Raw genomic sequence first — 19,006 nt, 5'->3', positions numbered from 1 at the left:
GTAAAATCCCTTGCCATCGTACCTTATATTTAAGTCCACTCTAAAAGTTTTATTTAAAGAAAGTAATAATATCATATGATATCACTTATATATGGAATTTAAAATATGACAAAAATAAACTCATTTACAAAGCAGAAACAGACTCACAGACATACAGAACAAACTTATGGTTAAGAAAGGGAAAAGGGGGTGGGTGAGGAATAAATTAAGAGTTTGGAATTAATAGATACTAGCTACTATACATAAAATAGCTAAACAACAAGACCCTACTGTGTAGCACAGGGAACTATATTCAATATCCTATAATAACCCATGAGGGTAAAAAATATGAAAAGGAATATATATATGTATATAAAATGGAATCACTTTGCTGTATACCCAAAACTAATACAACATTGTAAATCAACTCTGCTTCAATAAAAAATATAAAAAATAAAAACAGGTAATACATGTATATGGTACATCATTTAAAAGCTGTGTATTTCCCAGGGCCACTGCAACCAAGTCCCACAGACTGGGGGGCTTAAAACAACAGAAATTTATTCTCCCACAGTCTGGAGGCTGGAAGTCTGAAATCAGTGTTGGCAGGACCACACTTTCTCTAATGAACCCTTCTTTGCCTCTTCCAGCTTCTGGTGAGCCAGGCGTTGTTGGCCTCTCTAATGGCCTCTCCATCTTCACATGGCCTTTTCTGTGTGTGTCTGTGTCCTAATCTCCCCTTCTTAGAGGGACACCAGTCATTGGATCTGGGCCACCCTTATGATCTCATCTTAACCTGGTTACATTTGCAAAGCTCTTATTTCCAAATAAGATCACAGTTGACAGGCGCTGGAGGTTAGGGCTTTAACATACCTTCGTGGGCTCACAATTCAACCCCTAAGAATTGTGTATGTAACGAAGAGTCTCCCACTCCTGTTTCCCTGGCAACTGACTTTCCTCCCAGAGGCAGGGTGGCCCCCAGTACCCCGTGTGCCCTCTTAGCCATGGTCTGTGCTTGTCCACTAGTTTGGGAGCCCTGAGAAGACATGGCTTTACAGCTGTTCCCTTTGTTGCTGTGTCCTCAGTATTTTGAACAGTGCCTGTCACAGCATTGTCCCCCTGTCCTGAATATATGTGGAATGGCTGAGTGTACAGTGTAAATGTACATCACATGTAGATGCATTTTTGCTAGGAATAGAAATACATTATACACCCATGTTCTGTCCTAGCTTTTCCCACTTCACACAGCTTGGAAACTGGCTCACTTTGGTAAACGCAGAAATCAGCTTCAGTCTTTTAAAAGACTGTGGGTACTTGCTCCCTTGCATGAAAGTACCGGGATCTAGTAACCTGTCCCTTTTTGAACACTGTTTCTAAAAAAGTTCAAAACGTCACAGTTTAAACATGGGATAAAAAATAGATATATTTTGGGTTACCTCTGCTCAAAAGCCTTCCTTCATCATTATAATTTTTTTAGCTGTGCAGCACAGCATATGGGATTTTAGTTCCCTAGCCAGGGATCGAACCCTCACCCCCTGCAGTAGAAGTCTGGAGTCCTAACCACTGGACTGCCAACAAAGTCCCTCATTATTCTAATTTTTGAGATTATTATGTAAGGCAAGGACTTCGGAAGGGAGGCACCAACTTAAAGTTGTCAGGCTGATCAACCCACTAAAGAGAATAGACCACAGTGACAGGCCTGCAGGGAGCCCCAGCCCATTTTCAAAGTTCTTAATGTGGGCGGGGAGGGGGTCAGGGGAAGCAGCAGACCAGTGGATTCCAGACGCTGGGCTCTCTCGGCTCCTCCGCTTCGTCCTCCCTTTGAGACTCTCCGTCTGAGGTCTCCCTCTGAGGCCCCCAGAAGCTGAGGTCACAAGTAGTAAGAGAAGCTGACCTGCTGGCTCCCGTTTTATACTGTGACCTCTGTGGACCTCAGTTCCCAATCTGCAGTATGGAGATAACAGCTCAACAACGCACCCCCGCCCCACTCCCCGACACCCCAGCCCTGAGTGAGGAACATGAGCTAACAGAGGGTCTTTGACAGTCACCAGTGGTCAAGTAGGGATTCCCAGGTGACGCTAGTAGTAAAGAATCTGTCTATCAATGTGAGAGATGCAAGAGACATGGGTTCCATTGCTGGGTCAGGGAAAATCCTCTGGAATAGGAAATGGCAATCTGCTCCAGTATTCTTGCCTGGAAAATTCCATGGACAAAGGAGCCTGGTGGCCAGTCCATGGAGCTACAAAGAGTTGGACACGACCGAGCATGCATATGTTGTCAAGTACATTTTACGTCCCTGCCCAGTGCATTCATTTACAACCAAACCAAACATTATCCTTATGGTACGAGGCGGATGCTGATTCTCTTTTATTCTATCTTCTCTTCCTTCAATGGAGATTGGTTTTTCAACCATTCAGAGTCAGGACCTGCCATTGAAAACACTTGTAATGAAACAATGTAAGTTAAGGGAATTTGTTTACAGTCAAAAACCAGGCTAATCGAAGTGATTAGCATTCATGCCCTTCCCATCCAAAGATTTGGGAGTTCAGATCACAGGGAGAATTAACCTGTGGCCTCAGTTGCTTTTCTGCCCAAGTTTTGGTCATCGAGCAAGAGTTAGGTAAAATCAATGAAGATTAAACTCCTAGGTCCACCAGAATCAAGCTTCTATGGGTAAGATAATCTCTGTGAGGGAAGTGTCTGATTTCTGGAGCTATTGGAAAGAAACAATTGCCTAAGGAAATAAAGCCCATCTTCTTGGACATACGGGAGACATCAAGCTTCACCATCAAAGCCTGGGTCAGACAGCTCAGGGAGTAACAAGGATATTTTTGTTTGTGAATGCAGTTTTCTTAGCCACCAGAAGGGTGGGCCAGAGCGGCGCCCTGATAGAATGTGAAGATTGGGATCCCTTAGACTGATAATGTTGGAATCCATCTCATCAAACAAAAACATTGTCAGCTGTGCTGAAGTCAAGTAGAAGACAGCAACAGATCACAGATCAATACTGGGCGGGAGCCTGGATTTTATAGGCAGATGCTTCATTTCACGGGTGTGAGACAGGTCAAGGGGGCTGAGGTGTTTGTCCAGATCACAGAGCTAATAGGAAGCAGATGTGGAAAGAAAACCTAGAGTTTCCTCATTCATTTACTCCTTTTTCCATGAGAGGAAAGGGACTTTCCTTTGTTGTCTCCCGGGAGGCATGTTTTGGAACGGTCTGTAAGGAAACAGACTGCTGAGGAGGGTCACAACTCCCCCTGATGGAGATAATTCCCTGACCTTTCAGGGGCATTGCCAGGACCTTGGGCTGAGCTCTTCTCCCGCAGCACCCCCCGTACAGCAGGGGGTCCAGGGTCATGCCCCCCAGGAGGATCCTGGACCATCCCTGTGTGATCCTTCCAAATGACACACTTATAATTTTTATGTGTAGCACCAAACCAAGAAAGAGCATATCCATCCAGGAACAACTAGAAAAGCAGCATTTCCCTTTATTTTTCTAAATTAAAAATTGGTGATGTCCCCACCTCCAGGTGCAGAGCTACTGCCCAGGCTCCTCGAAGGGCAGCTCAGTCTAACCAGTGGGTGGGGATTGGTCGGTCGGCCCAGTGCAGGCAAATAAAACATGTAAGGCACAGCCTAGAAACGTATGAATCTAAGAGTCGCAGGAATCAAGGTCACCAAAATCCTGACATGCTGTGAGGCTGAGGTGCCTCTCTTTGAAATTTGATCGGGGTACATTCAGAGGACAAAGAAAAGGAAGTATATAAAGGCAATGAACTCATGACATTCACGGTGCTAAGGTTCAGACTGCAGAAATAATGAACTCAAAATATTCTGGTATTCGGCCAAGGACTAGCCGGACCTGTGAAACTAACGTCAGCGAGGACCACCCTGCCCTTGAGTGGCCGGACACGACCTTGGTACCTTTGTGGGCGGCTGGGGTCTGGTCTGTTTCCCAGGCCTGCGCCACCCTTAGGAAATCCGAAACCTGCTGGGCCCCCGGAGGGGGCCGAGGCGGGGCCTCGGTTTGGGGCGTGGCCAGAGGCGGGGTCTCGGCGCCAGGGGCCAGCCAGAGAGGCGGGGCCTCGGCGGGCGCGCGTACGCAGTCCTGGGCAGGGTAGAGGACGCGGCCCCAGGGGTGCGCGCGCGGGCGACGGGGGCGGGGCCGCAGGCCCGGGGGCGGGGTCTGGGCGGGCGCGCGTGCGCAGGCGCGGGTCGGGAGGCGGCCGCGTGCTGGGCTGTGTGTGTGTGTGTGTGTGTGTGTGTGTGTGTGTGTGTGTGTGTGCGCGCGCGCGCGCGCGCAGGCGGCGGGCGGGGCGCCCCCCGGGAGACGAGGGGCGGGCGGCGGGCGGCGGGCTTGGGGCTGGGGGCGGGGCTCTGAGACTCGCCGGGCGGACGGGGCCGGGAGCTGCGGGACCTGGGGCGAGCGGCGAGCCCAGGCGCGGAGCCTGGCGCCGGCACCATGGACGAAGACGACAGCTACGGTCAGTACGGCCCTCGATCCGGCCGGCGGACACTCCCTCCCTCGCTTCCTCCCTTCACCGGCCCGGCGCCTTGGCCGCGCCTCACGCGACTCACGTTTCCCGGGGACTGTGGTGCCGGACGCGAGCCGGGCGGGGCGGGGGCCTCCTCAGGGCAGGGGGCACCGGGGGCCCCGAGTGTTAAAGGCTGAGGGGTGATGAGGGGCCGACGTCGGGGTGCCCGGGTCTCGGGGGCCGGCGCTGGGGGTCGCCGGGCTCGAGTCTCTGGGGCCGGAGTCGTAGGACCGGGGTCTCGGGGCCTGAGTCTCCGGGGCGGAAGTCCTCCAGGGTGAGGGTCTGTCTCGAGGCCGGGGTCTAGGGCGGGGTTCGCGAGGAGAGGAGGGTCTCAGGGTCGGCGTCTCGGGCGGGGGTCTCGGGCCGCTGTCCCGCGCAGGCCCAGCCTCCCCCGCGAACGCTCAAGTTCCCCCGGCCGTTCTCCGTAGTTTCCGGCCCCTTCGGTGCTGGCAAGTTATGTACCCTGGTCCATGTCTTTGTTCAGAAACAAAAATGAGAATACACAGGCAGCGAACTCCGAGTGGACAGGCTGCCACCTGACGGTGCCGTCGGGGCCGGGATCTCCGGCCGCCGGCCACCCCAGGGTCCGAGGCTGACTGCAGCTCCGCGGAAACGGGGCTGCTGTTCCCCCAGCGCCTGCGGGGCGAGCCCGAGGGGCGCCGAGAAACCCAACTTTGCCTTCTCATCTGTGCCCAGAGACGCGGCACAGCCCTCACGCCACACCGACAGCGAACGCTTGGCAAAACTACCCGTTTCCAAAGCCTCCTTCTGCTGACCTCACCTGGGAACTGTTGGCCATCCGCAGGGCATTCGTCTGTCAAATGGCTTCAGATTGCCAGGCTGGCAGAAGGCTATGTGGAATGCTTTCGTTAATTTATTTAACGTTTTATTCCCAAGAGATGAAAGAATGGCAGATAGAACAAGTGGTGAAGTTTTGTGGTTTGGTAAGCCGAGTACAGGCAGCAGTTTGAAATGCTTGTGTGGCTTAGTGGAAGCGAATCCGCTTTCTTGACTAAGTGACATAGGCGACGTTTGTTTCTTAAGCTCTGAGGGCGCAAGCTTTGTTGTGGGGTATGTTAAAATGTGAAAGGTGAAGCACCTTGTTACTTTTCTGTTTGTTTACGAGTAAGTCATTGAGGAACCGCTGACCGCTATAGGTGGGTTTATGACCCACAGTGGCAGACAGGGGAAAGGCCGACACTTGTGGCCTGAAATCCAGAGCACGTGGGATCGGTGTCCATCAGATGTCCCCTGGTTACCTTCCAAGTAAAAGCAGTGTGTGCTTTTCCTCTGTGATTGAAAAAAAAGAAAACACCCACGATTGATCCCAAAGGAGTTTTCAGCTCCACTTAGGTGTCTGTTTCTGCCCAACCAGGAGAAGCCTTCGCCAGCTTTGCGTGCTGCTGTACCACCTCTTGCTGTTTAATCCAGGCTTTCTTCATGCCCTCTCCTGGTGGTCTTACCCACTGCTCGAGGCAGGAAGCTGTTGGTCTGGTTGCTTTGAATACAATGACTGCTTTGCCACCAGGCATGGCATGAATTTGTGCTCAGAAAGGGTGAATGGAAGCAGGGTGTATTTTGTTTCCTGTGGTGGCTGTAACAGATTGGCACAAACAACTTAAATTTATTATCTTACAGTTCTGGAGGTCAGAAGTCCAAATTTGGTCTCACTAAGCTAAAATCAAGGTGTTTACTGGGCTGTGTTCCTTTCTGGAGGTCCTAACAGGAACGTCTGTTTCCTTGCCTCTTCCACCTTCTAGAGACTGCCCACGTTCTTTGGCTGCTGGCTGCCTTCCACCTTCACAGTCAGCAGGTAGCATCTTCTCAGTTCTGTCTGACTTCTTCCTCTTCTAGTTAGGGCTCTGTGATGCCATTGGACCCACCTGAGTAAGGATAAGGATCAGCAGCCTTAGTTCTACAATGGTCATCCCCTTTTTGCCATGTAGGGGCGACGTGTTGCCAGGTTCTGGGATTGGGACAGGGCCATCTCTGGGGCCCATTATTCTGCTGACCACACATAAAGATGAGGAAGAAGTTATTCTTTTCTTTCTATTTATACAATTAAAAAAAATCATATTCTTCGTATATTGGAGGAAGCAGAAAGGTTGATTTAAAGATTTCCCCCACTCGTTGGGTTTACCACACAAAAAGTACCTAATGGTTCAAGATGATCATAACAAGAAAAAGGTTCCTAGTTCTTTTTAAGGTTTGCCTCAGTCTCCAGAACTTTCCATTTCTCTCCTAGGTTTTACAGAGAATTTACCTCAAAAGATAAGACAACTGTTCAGATTCCACCTTTCAAACGAAAGTGGGTGCTATGGACTCAAACAGCACATAGAATGCCAGGTCCAGGGGGTTCCCTCAGAACCTCCATTGGTGGTTCATGAGCCTAGGTCACTACCATGATTTTTTCACATTGTATCTTTGGGGACATGGTTTATGATTTCCATGCTATCACTTTGCTAGATAAAACCTTTGAAACATAACTCATTTATAATAAGCTAAAGAAAGAGAATGTGTCTTAGAGTTTCTCTGTTCAACGAAGGAGAATTTCGAAAACTCACCAGAAGGCTTTTCCTAACTGCATACTCTGATGTCATGTGCTGACCCAGAAACCACACCACTGAGTTCAGCAGCCCTCTCTCTCGTACACTCCCTGTGATCCTGAGTTGTTTATTTGGTCTAGTTGTAGTGCACTAGATCCGTACAGCATGGTTCAAACTACACATGTGGTGTGATAAACCGTACTGTGAACACCTGTGTGAAGTGGGCGGGAGGTTAAACAAAAGTCAGCTTAAAGCATTTTTTTTTCTTTTAAGAAAAATGTGGAATTAGTGGTTTTCTAAAAGCGTAATTGACACTTTAAGAAAGATGTTCCTAATGCTTGTGGCTGGCTGGTCTTTATCCCCGCCACCCCCCTCTTTCTAAACCCTGAAATAGTTGGGATTTTTGGGGGGTCATTTATGTTCTTATTAGATGACTGTACTTCCTGGATGTCACAGTTCTCACTTGCAAAAGGAAGAGGTATTTTTACCTTCATAGCGTTCTCTGCCCACGAAAGGACTCAGTGACTGTATTCTTCTTTGTGACTTCTGAATTCAAGCAGACATTTTTAACACACAGTCTGCTTCTTAATGGGCTTTCAGGCCCCTCTGAGATTGTGTGTGAGAGTTTGTGAACGTGCATTTTTGGAGAGTCTTTTGCTTTAATCCAGTTCTTGAACGGCTCTGACTCTGGGAATTGCTGCTCCAGAGGTTTGCCTGCCTCTCTCTTGCAAAAGGTCTTGAGGTAGAGATGGGCAGGGTCCATCCAGTAGTAACATCGGAAATGTTAGTGGTGATGATTCTATATCACGACTCTGACGAAATAATCGGATTTCTGAGCATAGGTACTTAAGATCCCTGAACCCATGGTGCTGTTTAAGACCTTTACTTCTCAAATACAGACCTTACTCCTCTCGGCTTTTATTAGCTTCGGCTTATCCCTTTTCTGCTGCATGAGGGAGAAGAAGCCTTTAAGAAATAAGCCTCTCTTGAGAGAGTGGAGATGTTGATCTTAACCAGGCATACCTGGTGTCCTCAGATGATAAAAGTGAGGTGTGGGCAGTGGTATGCATAGGCAGTGGCATGCATGGGTGCTGCTGCAGGATTGTGCATGGGAGCCTATTGCGTCCAGGTGAGATTTGCTGTTTGGTCTTTGTGCCTTAAGAACAAGCGTGGGGCCTGGTACCCAGTGGAAGCAGCTCAGTGACTCTGGAAGGAATAATAGATTGAGGCAGTTTCTATGTGGCAAAAGTTAACATTTGCTGAACTTGAATTTTTCTCTTCCCCCCCATCCCAAACAGAAACTAGAACACTTTTATAAATGTGCTTGACCCTATGCCAAACCAATTTTCTTCATTTTTCTATGATATTGATGACTTTCATTGTTCCCAAGTGTAGTTCCACTCTTAGTGATTTGCGTTTATTGAAAAGGATACAATTACATAAAGTCAGGGCTTTCTTAGAAAATCTGGAACACAAGGTTACCATAATTACACATTTTGTGGTCTATAAGGTAGATTTCCAGGGGTGACATTAACAGAGGATATAAACATTTTGGGAATTCTTGATGGGTGGTGTCAATTTGCTTTTTCAAAAGGCTGTATCAAGCTACCCTGTTCTCAGCGATATATGGGGGTATGTGTTCCAGTATCACTACCAGTGTGCCACTGGTGAGGATTAGCATATGAAAGCTTTTTTAAAGAAAACTTAATTTAATGGTTACAAAATGATTCCTCATTATATCTGTTGATTACTACTAGGTTAAAAAATTTCTTTTGTCTATTTGTGTATTATGACCTGTATTATGGCTGTTCATGTAAGATAATGGTTCATCGATTTAACTGAGATTAACTCCTTCTTTCGGAGAAGGCAGTGGCACCCCACTCCAGTACTCTTGCCTGGAAAATCCCATGGACGGAGGAGCCTGGTAGGCTGCAGTCCATGGGGTTGCTAAGAGTCGGGCACAACTGAGCGACTTCAATTTCACTTTTCTTTAAGGCCTCTATTAAATCATCAGATTTATGTTTTTCTCACTCTGATGTTTTAAGCTTGGGGAAAATATATACTTGAATTTGACTGGAGTTTGGGTCGGATTTTGACCATTTGTAGCAGTCGTTCATTTACCTTTCCTTTGTTTTTCTCTTAAAAATTAAGGATCTCTCAACCCATATATTGTCTTCTGGACAAATACAGAATGTTTCCTTTAGGGGAGAAAATGTGAGTTCTGTAGTTTTTATTGGTTTGAGTGGCAATGATAAATAGTTCAGTCTGTGGGATCTTAGGACAGATACTTGCCCCTTTCTGAGAGTCCTGTGTTAGTCAAAAGCCATTTTGCCAAACAGAGTTTTTTCTTGTGTATTTCATGCCTTCAGAATTAGGTAGTTGTCCAGTATGAACTAGGAGGATGCCTTCTCATTCCAAGGGTGAGAGCAAATCTGGGTCACCTGGTGGGGGAGGAGAGTGGAGATGTGTATGAGAGACGGTGAGGCAGAGGATGGAACTGTGTTGCCGGTAGAGTCTCTTCTCTGCCCTTTTCCTGCTCACCCTCCAAGACTAAGTCGTGGGCCAGGGGCTCCGAAAGAAAAGCACTTTGCCCAAACCTGTCCATCTGCTCCATTGCCACACAGCCTCTCAACTGTCTAATTATTGTTGCTCAGTTTCAGTTGCAATAAGAGGCCTGGAGGAGGTGGAAAATTATTTAGAAATGTTTTAAGAATTGAATCCCACATCCTCTGAAACTGCTGGTGATGTTGTTTTGCTTCTCTCTTTGCATGGACAAAAAAACAAAAAACCTAACACGTAATATAGGGTGAAGGCTGTAGGGGATTTTTGCTACTCTTCATTATCCATGATGGCGGGAGCTTGTGTCTTTCTGCTGCTGTGGTGGTGGGATGGTTGAGAGCTGCTTCCTGTGAGGCCTGGCTCCTTTAGCAAGGGTCAGGATGTTCCCTTCCTTAGCCAGATGCTTTCCGTGTCTTCCACCTCTCTCTCTTTTTTTTAAAGTCTTCAGGAAGGATTCAATGGGAATTCCCTGATGCTTCCGAGCTCTCACTGTCCAGGGCCCAGGTTCCATCCCTAGTTGGGAAACTAAGCTTCTGCAAGCTGCAAGACCAAAAAAAAAAAAGTTTCTCTTTCAAAAACATGCCTTAATCTGACATTGTTGCAGTCTACATTGTAATTATTAAGGTTGGGTATAAATGATGGAATAGGTTTAATGCTATTAGAAAAACTTCCCCCTCCAGTAGTCCTGAAACTGGTTTGGGCCCTGTGAGCAATTTGTAAAGGGTCAGCAGGCACTCGCGACCACATCATACAGCCCTTGCTATCACAGATGCTTGGAGCCGAGCAGGAAGAGACAGATGTTGAAGGAGGCTGTGAAGGGGAGTGTCAGAGTGGCTGTGGCAAGTGTGCAGGAAAACGTAGGCACAGAGAGGAGAGAAGTTCTGCTTGGAGCTGGGGTCGAACTGGACAGGGCAGAAGACAGTTCATGCAGGAGCTGGCATTTGGGCTGGACTTTGAAAGATGAGTTGGTGCCAACTAGGCAAATATGGCAAAGACATGCATTTCAGGCCAAGAATGAACCAGCGTGGCTGGAGAATCCAGCCCCTTTGGGGAGCTGCTGGTGGCTCTGTGTGCTTGGATGGGCTCCTGGGTAGAACCCAGGACTTTCCTCTCTGTGTCACAGGGATCATCGGTAGAGGGGGTCAGACTGGGCTGTGTCCAGGCGATTATTTTGCATTTCAGAGAGATCCCCTGTGGTGCGGTGCAGCTGGAGTCCTGAGAGCTGTTGCAGGCATCCAGGTAGGGGAGAGGATGGGGCCTGAGTTAAGGCAGTAGTTGGGGGGAAGGGGCGAACAACCACAAGACTGAGTGAGGACCTGAAATCAGTAGGATGTGGTTGCCAGAGTTTGGGAGAGACAGAGCATCGAAGGAAGGTAAGGAAGCCGAATGAGTTTGGGGAGAGCAGTTGCGTACAGCGTGTATAGACTGAGTGTGTGGAGCTGAACACGAGCTCAGGTGAGGACACACTGAGTGGAGTCCTGAGGTCTGCACAGACTGTCTGCTGGTCCCTTTAGGCAGCTGGATTCGGAGCCGGCACTCTGGGAGTGGAAGCAGGGAGGGGGTCATGTGGCATGCTGAGAAGCGGTCCAGAAACATCCTCTTGGACATGTCCCCGTTGAAGGGCTGGGCAGAGAAAGTGGCCCGGAAAGGAGACGGGCCTGTGCAGTTGTGTTATGTGTATAGATGGCTCTTTATACGAAACTGGTGGTGGGGGGCCAGCTAGAAGGCAGTACAGAATGGAGAGACTTGTTTTTAATTTGGGGAGACTTAAGACTGCAGACTTTTTTGAAAACTGCTCTGAACCAGCCTTGGATTAAGGTACTCATAGACTGTGTGCTTTAAACGCCATGTAGGATGGGACTCATATTTCATTTTGTCTGTTGAGGCTTTTATACACAGCAGCTGCAGGACTGCATGTGTTTTTGCAACCTTTTTAGCTTAAATTACTTTCTATTATGATCTCTGCTTCCCTGAAATACTGTTTCCAACAGCCCTAGTAATTGAAATTGAGAATGTTTTGATTTTTAGCTGTATTCTTGCATTTCCGGCTGCCTTCTCGGTGTTTCCCTGTGAGTAGCCTATCATCATCTCGAATTCAGCATCGGAATGCAGCCTTCTGCCTCTCTCCTGTCTTACTCTCTCCTCCAGACTCTTCTTTTTTTTTTTTTTTTCCATTTTTATCCCCATTTTCTTATCACTTCTGTTACTGAGGCTTGAAAAAAATGTTTGATTCCTTTGTCTTTCTTGCCTTCTAGTTTTCCAACCATCCATCCATCTATCCATCCCATTTTTTATTATCTTCTTTGTGTTACGCATTTGCTTGATGCCAAGGCTATGAAGAATTTTAAACGATGGGCCCTGTTTCCAAGAAACTCAAAGTGCAGGGTTGTGGACGAGTTGAAAGTTTTCAGTCAGAATATATGAACATGTGACAGATGCTCTGATGGAGGCATAATAAATGCTGTACCAGCCCGAGGGTCCACTCTTCAGTGTGTTTGGGGTGAGAGATACTTTTCAATCAGACACCTAACCTTGGGATCAAATGAGGTGGGAGCATCACAGACCACGTGTTACCCCTGTACCTCCGGCAGGTAACTGTGTGCTGTGCGCTGAGTTCACTGCTGAACATTTTTCATATGTTCTTCCTTAATCCTCACAGTAAGTCTGGGTGGGAGGTACAGTGGCCGCACCCACTTAACAGGTGAGGAGATAGAGGTGGAGAGATTTATTTATAATAGGTGACCTGACTGATGAGCTGTACAACTGGTATTGGAAGCAGGTTTCTCAAACTTCAGAGCCCCTGTGCTCACCACTTCTGCTGCACAGCCTGCTCGTTCTTTTTTTTTTTTTAATTGAAGTATAGTTGATTTACAATGTGTTAGTTTCAGTATACAGCAAAGTAATTTCGGTTATTGTTGTTGTTTAGTCGCTAAGACGTGTTTACCTCTTTGCCACCCCATGGACTGCAGCGTGCCATGCTTCCCTGTCCTTCCCTATCTCCCAGAGTTTACTCAGACTCATGTGGATTGAGTTGGTGATACCATCCAAACACCTCATCCTATGTCGCCCCCTTCTCCTCCTGCCCTTGGTCTTTCCCAGCATCAAGGTCTTTTCCGATGAGTCAGCTCTTTGCATGAGGTGGCCAGAGTATTGGAGTTTCAGCTTCCACATCAGTCCTTCCAATGAATATTCAGGGTTGATTTCCTTTAGGATTGACTGGCTTGATCTCCTTGCAGTCCAAGGGACCCTTAAGAGTCTTTTTCTCCAGCACCTCAGGTAAGTTATATATAAATTTGTATGTATATTCTTTTTCACCTTTTCCATTATAGATTATTATAAGATATTGAATAGAGTTCCCTGTGCTGCACAGTAGGTCCTTATTGGTCTTCTGGTTTATATACAGTAGATCAGCCCTGGGATTTCTTTGGAAGGAATGATGCTAAAGCTGAAACTCCAGTACTTTGGCCACCTCATGCGAAGAGTTGACTCATTGGAAAAGAACTCTGATGCTGGGAGGGATCGGGGGCAGGAGGAGAAGGGGACGACAGAGGATGAGATGGCTGGATGGCATCATGGACTCGATGGACGTGAGTCTGAGTGAACTGCAGGAGTTGGTGATGGACACGGAGGCCTGGTGTGCTGCGATTCATGGGGTCGCAAAGAGTCGGACATGACTGAGCGACTGAACTGAGTGTGTATATATTAATCCCAAATGCCTGATTTATCCCTGCGCCCCCTTCCCCTTTGGTAACCATATGTTTGTTTTTTGTGAGAATTTCTGTTTTGTAAATAAGTTTACTTGTATTACTTTATAAGTTCCACATATAAGTGATAATTATGATACTTGTCTTTGTCTAACTGACTTCACTTAGTATTTTAGTCTCTGGGCCCATCCATGTTGCTCCAAATAGCCTGCATATTTTTATTTCCTATTATTTCACACCCCTGTCTTTACTTTTACATACCTTTTCTAAACTTTCTCTTGGAATTAGGAGTTCCAATTCCATGATTCCATGTCTTGATACATTTCGTTTACTTTTTTGGTTAAAACCTATGTTGCTGCTACTGCTGCTGCTGCTAAGTCACTTCAGTCGTGTTCAGACTGTGCGACCCCATTGACAGCAGCCCACTAGGCTCCTCTGTCTCTGGGATTCTCCAGGCAAGAACACTGGAGTGGGTTGCCATTTCCTTCTCCAATGCATGAAAGTGAAAAGTGAAAGTGAAGTCGCTCAGTTGTGCCCTACTCTTAGCGACCCCATGGACTGCAGCCTACCAAGCTCCTCTGTCCATGGGATTTTCCAGGCAAGAGTACTGGAGTGGGGTGCCATTGCCTTCTCCGAAAACCTATGTTACAGGTTATTAAACAGATTAATATTGGAAGAGCCTGTCGCTCCTGTTAGGGTTGAGACTTGAGGGTTTGTTGGATTGCATAGTAAAGCCCCTCTTGCTCAGTTGCTCGGTTGTGCTGGCCTCTCCTGGGGCCTTTGGTGAGTGGGGGCTGGTGTGGCGACAGGAATGGCGCTCCTGGCCTTTGAGGATTCCCTGGAGCCAGAACCGCCTTGTGGTTGGGCAACCAGAGTTTATGTGGGAAGGCCAGGTAACCAGGTGAAGGTTAATACAGGAGTCCTGCCTCCTGCAGATCTGTCCCGAAGCTGGCCTGCCCACCACTTCCAGGGCCCTCTGGTGTGGCTCTTCACCTCTCACCGTTTACGAAGAACTAGAAGAAGGTGCTGAGAGAGGAAACTCAGCAGTGAAACAGGAGACTGCTGTGCAGGCACCGTGTTTCTTCACGAGAAGGGCAGTGTTGCCATTCATCCAGCATCCATCTCACCACGCTAACTTCATCGGTGTGCCTCCTGTCTGGGGCTGTCTGTTAGACCATCCCCTGGAGGGATCACCGAGGGTTCTGATGCAAGACTTAGCTCTGCGGGCTGAAAAAGACTTTGGAGCCTATATTCCTATGCGAGCATGCTGATGTATGATGGCGTTTGTGAAGAAGTTTTTAAAGCCAGCCTTTGGTCATTTGACTGCTCTCAGCCCAGCTGTGGAGGTCCCTGCCCAAAGACCGTGTTTCAGGGGGACTTCCTAGTGGTCCGGTGGCTAAGACTCTGCATTCCCAATGTAGGGGGCCAGGATTGTTCCTGTCACCTTGCAAGCTGCTGAAATTAGAATTTAGCTCTCTCACCTCACACGTGCGCTGTCCCGTTTCACTCTCCTGTGTTTTGTGGTTTATTTGGGGGCTTGGTTCTTGCTGCAGCTGGTTGTGGTGATAACCAGTTAGGAAGTTTCTCACTGCTGGCTTGCTGGGAGGGTTATGAGTACGGTTTCTATGCATTCAGAGATTTCAGTACAAATCTTAAAAAAGGGATATTTGGACAAAGCATATGATTATTGTATTCTTGAAAGATGAGTGTGGCAAGAAAATTCTTTAAGAGCACCACTATCACCTATAGTAAGGTGATTTCTGGTGTGAGGAAGTATTAAGGTATTTGACAAATGTATGCTCCTCTGACCATGGGATTTTCCAGGCAAGAATACTGGAGTGGGTTGCCATTTTGTTTTCCAGGGGATCTTCCTGACCCAGGGGTCAAACCCACATCTCCTGTGTCTCCTGCTTTGCAGGCAGGTTCTTTACCCACTCACCCATTAGTAGCTTAGTGGTTTAAGTGACAGGGATTAAAAATTGGTAATTGTTTTTTTTGTGTGTGATTTTAAAAATCAGGAAGACAACTGGACATGTTAGTAGGATGCTGCTTTGACCTGGATCTTTTCTGGACATGCTATCTGCATGGTAGACAAAAGAAGTGGCTTCACTGTATTAGTTTTTTATGGCTATTGTAACAGAGTATCATGAATTGAGTGGCTTAAAACCATGCTAATTTGTTTTGTTGTCCTGGGGGTCACAGTCTGGAATGAGTCTCAGGGCTAAAATCAGGGTGTCAGCTTTGTTTCTTCTGGAGGCTCCAGGGGAGAGTCCATGTCCTTGCCTTTTCCACCCTGTAGAAGCTATCTGCATCCCTTGGCTCGTGGCCCTGTTACATCTTGTTCATTCATTTTGTTCACTTTTATTCCTCTCATTACATCCTCAAAACCAGCAATGACTGATCAAGGCTTTCTCACATCTTATCCCTCTGATGCTGACTCTGCCCCACTTCCTCATTTTTCCCCCCACTTACGCTTTCGAGCAGTCTTGTGATCATATTGTGCCTACCCAGATAATCCAGGATAATCTCTCCATCTCTAGGTCAGCTGATTAGCAACCTTAATTCCATCTGCAACGTTAATTCCCCTTCACCATAGAATTTACCAGATCCACAGATTTGGGGTCTGTTCTGCAGACCAGATCATGCTAGCGATTTTGTTCCTTGGCTGTTTCTTGTGAGGCGGGACCTCTTTCTTCTTGAGGAGATGTTCCATATGGATAGAAAGGACTACAGTGTTGTGTGGACTTTTTCTAATTGCTTTAAGCATTTCTCGTCCTGGAAGAGCATTCCTCTTTCAGAGGTAGCACACGTGCAGAGCAGCAGCAAACTCTGACCTGGGTGTCCTGTTTCTGCTCCTCAGCAGCCCTGTTTGTCATCAGATTGCTAGAACAGAGAATGTCTTCAGTTGTTGCTGCCTGTTCTTGAATGTTTTTGTGTTGATACTTAATTTGGTAGCAAAGAGAATTTTTTTTTTTTTTGGTTTCAGGTAATGAAAACATCCCTGAACAATGGAGCTTGTTAGGAAAAAGGAGTTCGTTGTTGTAGAAGATCTTGACATGACATTGGTGATTATTTTTCCAGACACCTGCCTTTGTTCTTCATGTTACATGATGGGCATCTTGTGTAGAGGAAGCAGGCAAGGTGTGACACTCTTTCACAAATTCATGTTAAAGGCTCATTTGGTTTAATTTCCTACGGTACTGAATTTTTGGCTAAATACTACTATTCTTTCCGTTTTTGCATCTTGTTGTTTATCTTTCATTTTCTCAAACATATAAATATGTATACATACAAGAGGAATTTCAATTTCTACTTTAAAAAATTATAGAAGTAACATATCTTTATGGACTTCCTGGGTAGCTCAGCTGGTAAAGAATCCACCTGCGATGCAGGAGATCGCAGTTCGATTCCTGGCTCCAGAAGTTCCCCTGCAGAGGGGATAGGCTACCCACTCCAGTATTTTTGAACTTACCTGGTAGCTCAGATGGTAAAGAATCTACCTACAGTGCGGGAGACCTGGGTTTGATCCCTGGATTGGGAAGATCCCCTGGAAGAGGGCATGGCAGTCCACTCCAGTATTCTTGCCTGGAGAATCCCCTTGGACAGAGGAGCTTGACGGACTCCAGTCCATGAAGTCACAAAGAGTCAGACACGGCTGAGCGACTCAGCACAGCACAGCAACTTACCTTTTTAGTAAAAATGTGACTGATAGAGAAAAGCCTATAGTTAAAAGTCACTTCTGACTTTTAAAGGGTTTTATGAGGTTGGAGAAGACTCTTGAGAGTCCCTTGGACTGCAAGGAGATCCAACCAGTCCATCCTAAAGGAGATCAGTCCTGGGTGTTCATCGGAAGGATTGATGCTGAAGCTGAAACTCCAGTACTTTGGCCACTTCATGCGAAGAGTTGAGTCACTGGAAAGACCCTGATGCTGGGAGGGATTGGGGGCAGGAGGAGAAGGGGACGACAGAGGACAAGATGGCTGGATGGCATCACTGACTCGATGTACATAAGTTTGGGTAAACTCTGGGAGTTGGTGATGGACAGGGAGACCTGGCGTGCGGTGATTCATGGGGTCGCAAAGAGTCGGACATGTCTGAGTGGCTGAACTGAACTGATAAGGCTCTAGGAAGTTTGTGTGATTTTAGTTCTCTGTGTTCCTCAAGGTCAGTTGATTTCCACACAAAAATATGTTGCTCATCATCCCCCGATTCCTGCCTCTGCAGCAGAAGTGAAGAAAACAGTCCTCGTAAGGCTGAATTGCTCTTGGAGAAAATAAGAACCTCAGAACCCCTTGGATGCGAAAGTCGGAGGATCTCACATGTAGGAGACCACGTGAGGAAGATGTGTGCCTCCGCGTTACTGTAGAGTCAGACTGAAGCTTAAACGTTGCTTGTTTACCTGCTCGCCTGAAGCTGGGAATCTAAAACAGGGGTTAGAATAGTGCTTCCCATACCTGGCTCATCTGCAGAATCGCATGGGTCATTTTAGAAACCAATTTATTCTGGGGCCCTGCTCTAGCCTTGGCTAGTGAACCAGGATCCTCCAGGGTAGGATCCAGGGATGAGTGAATGAGTACAGATACGTGCACACATGTACACGTGTATTTTCAAAGCACCTGAATTCAGGAGCCCAGATGTAGAAGACCAGTGCTTGGGAAGCTTGTGCTGCTCTCTTTGGGGTCACGTTGCTTGGTCCTGTCTTGGGTTAGAGATGGTTCTCTTCATTTCGTGTGTTTGTTTGAAATGATGGTGTGGGGATTTGTGTCCAGGATTATAGGAAGGGTTGACTGAGTGTTAAATGCATTTTTTTCCAACTGTGATCATCTAATTGATGTGGTTTTGCTTTAGGCCATTCAGAATTCAGCTTAGAGGGTTTTGAGCTTTCAAGCAGGGGTCCGTAAGAAAAGGCTCCGCGGATCAAAGAAGCAAAAAATAACCAAGCTTGGGTTTTATTTTTACTTCTTTATAATAGCTACCAAGTTCATCTGCCTTCCCACTTCAGCTTCTTTGAGTGTCTGTGTGGTTTTAGTTTTTGCTCCTTTTAGAAAGACACCTTCCCTGTGTGTTGCTCAGTTGCTGGGCAGCTGCTGGGCATGCGCCATCCTGGAGTCCTGACCTGCACAGCAGAGGAAGTGACCTGAAAAGAGCCTTCCCCTCTCTCTCTCCGGGCGGATTGCCAGGCAGGTGAGGCCTGTGGAAGGGCTGAGGCCCAGTCACCTGCCAGAGCAGCTTCCAAGTGGCTCTCAGCCTCTCCTCAGGCGTTGGTGGGTAGGCTGGCTGTAACTGTAACGTCCTTCTTACTGTAGCACTTGGATGAGCTTTGAAAAGTTAACATTGTGGAAAATTTTAAAACACGTGCAGAAGTGGATGGAAGAGTGTAAAGAACTCCTGTGGACCCATCACCACAAACATTTTGGTGTAGTTTCCTTTCAGTCTTTTTTTTTTCCCTAATGTATATTCCTACATGTCCACCAACCTTAAGTCCTTGGAAAATGTAGGATTTAAAAAATAAGCTTAAACCTCAGCTTCTACCTTAAGAGACTAGCGAAAAAGAGGAAATGAAGTCAAAGCGAGCAGAAGGGAGACGTAAAAGAGCAGGCACCAGTGACACAGAGGACAGAGCCGCTGCCCAGCAGAGCTGCCACCTCGAAGGGAGGTGCATTAGCAGAAGGGAGACGAAAAG

General features: G+C 47.2%; 1 protein-coding gene and 1 long non-coding RNA gene across 2 annotated transcripts in view; both read left to right on the top strand.

The window, feature by feature from the left end:
• The first annotated feature begins 4,362 nt into the window (after nt 1-4,362).
• CYTH1 (cytohesin 1) overlaps nt 4,363-19,006 on the top strand; it is a 76,111-nt gene continuing 61,467 nt past the window's right edge. The window contains exon 1 of the mRNA XM_040244721.1: nt 4,363-4,463. Coding sequence (XP_040100655.1) covers nt 4,442-4,463 — 22 coding nt within the window. The 5' untranslated portion in view covers nt 4,363-4,441. The remainder of the gene's footprint in view (nt 4,464-19,006) is intronic.
• The window catches only part of LOC120866829, a 4,834-nt gene continuing 3,202 nt past the window's right edge, over nt 17,375-19,006 (top strand). The window contains exon 1 of the long non-coding RNA XR_005721756.1: nt 17,375-18,979. This is a non-coding gene — a long non-coding RNA (uncharacterized LOC120866829). The remainder of the gene's footprint in view (nt 18,980-19,006) is intronic.

Source organism: Oryx dammah, unplaced genomic scaffold (genome assembly GCF_014754425.2).
Source record: "Oryx dammah isolate SB20612 unplaced genomic scaffold, SCBI_Odam_1.1 HiC_scaffold_8, whole genome shotgun sequence".
NCBI classification, from domain to species: domain Eukaryota; kingdom Metazoa; phylum Chordata; class Mammalia; order Artiodactyla; family Bovidae; genus Oryx; species Oryx dammah.
The sequence above is the reverse complement of the archived record's forward strand: the minus strand, read 5'-3'. Positions and strand labels throughout refer to the sequence as shown.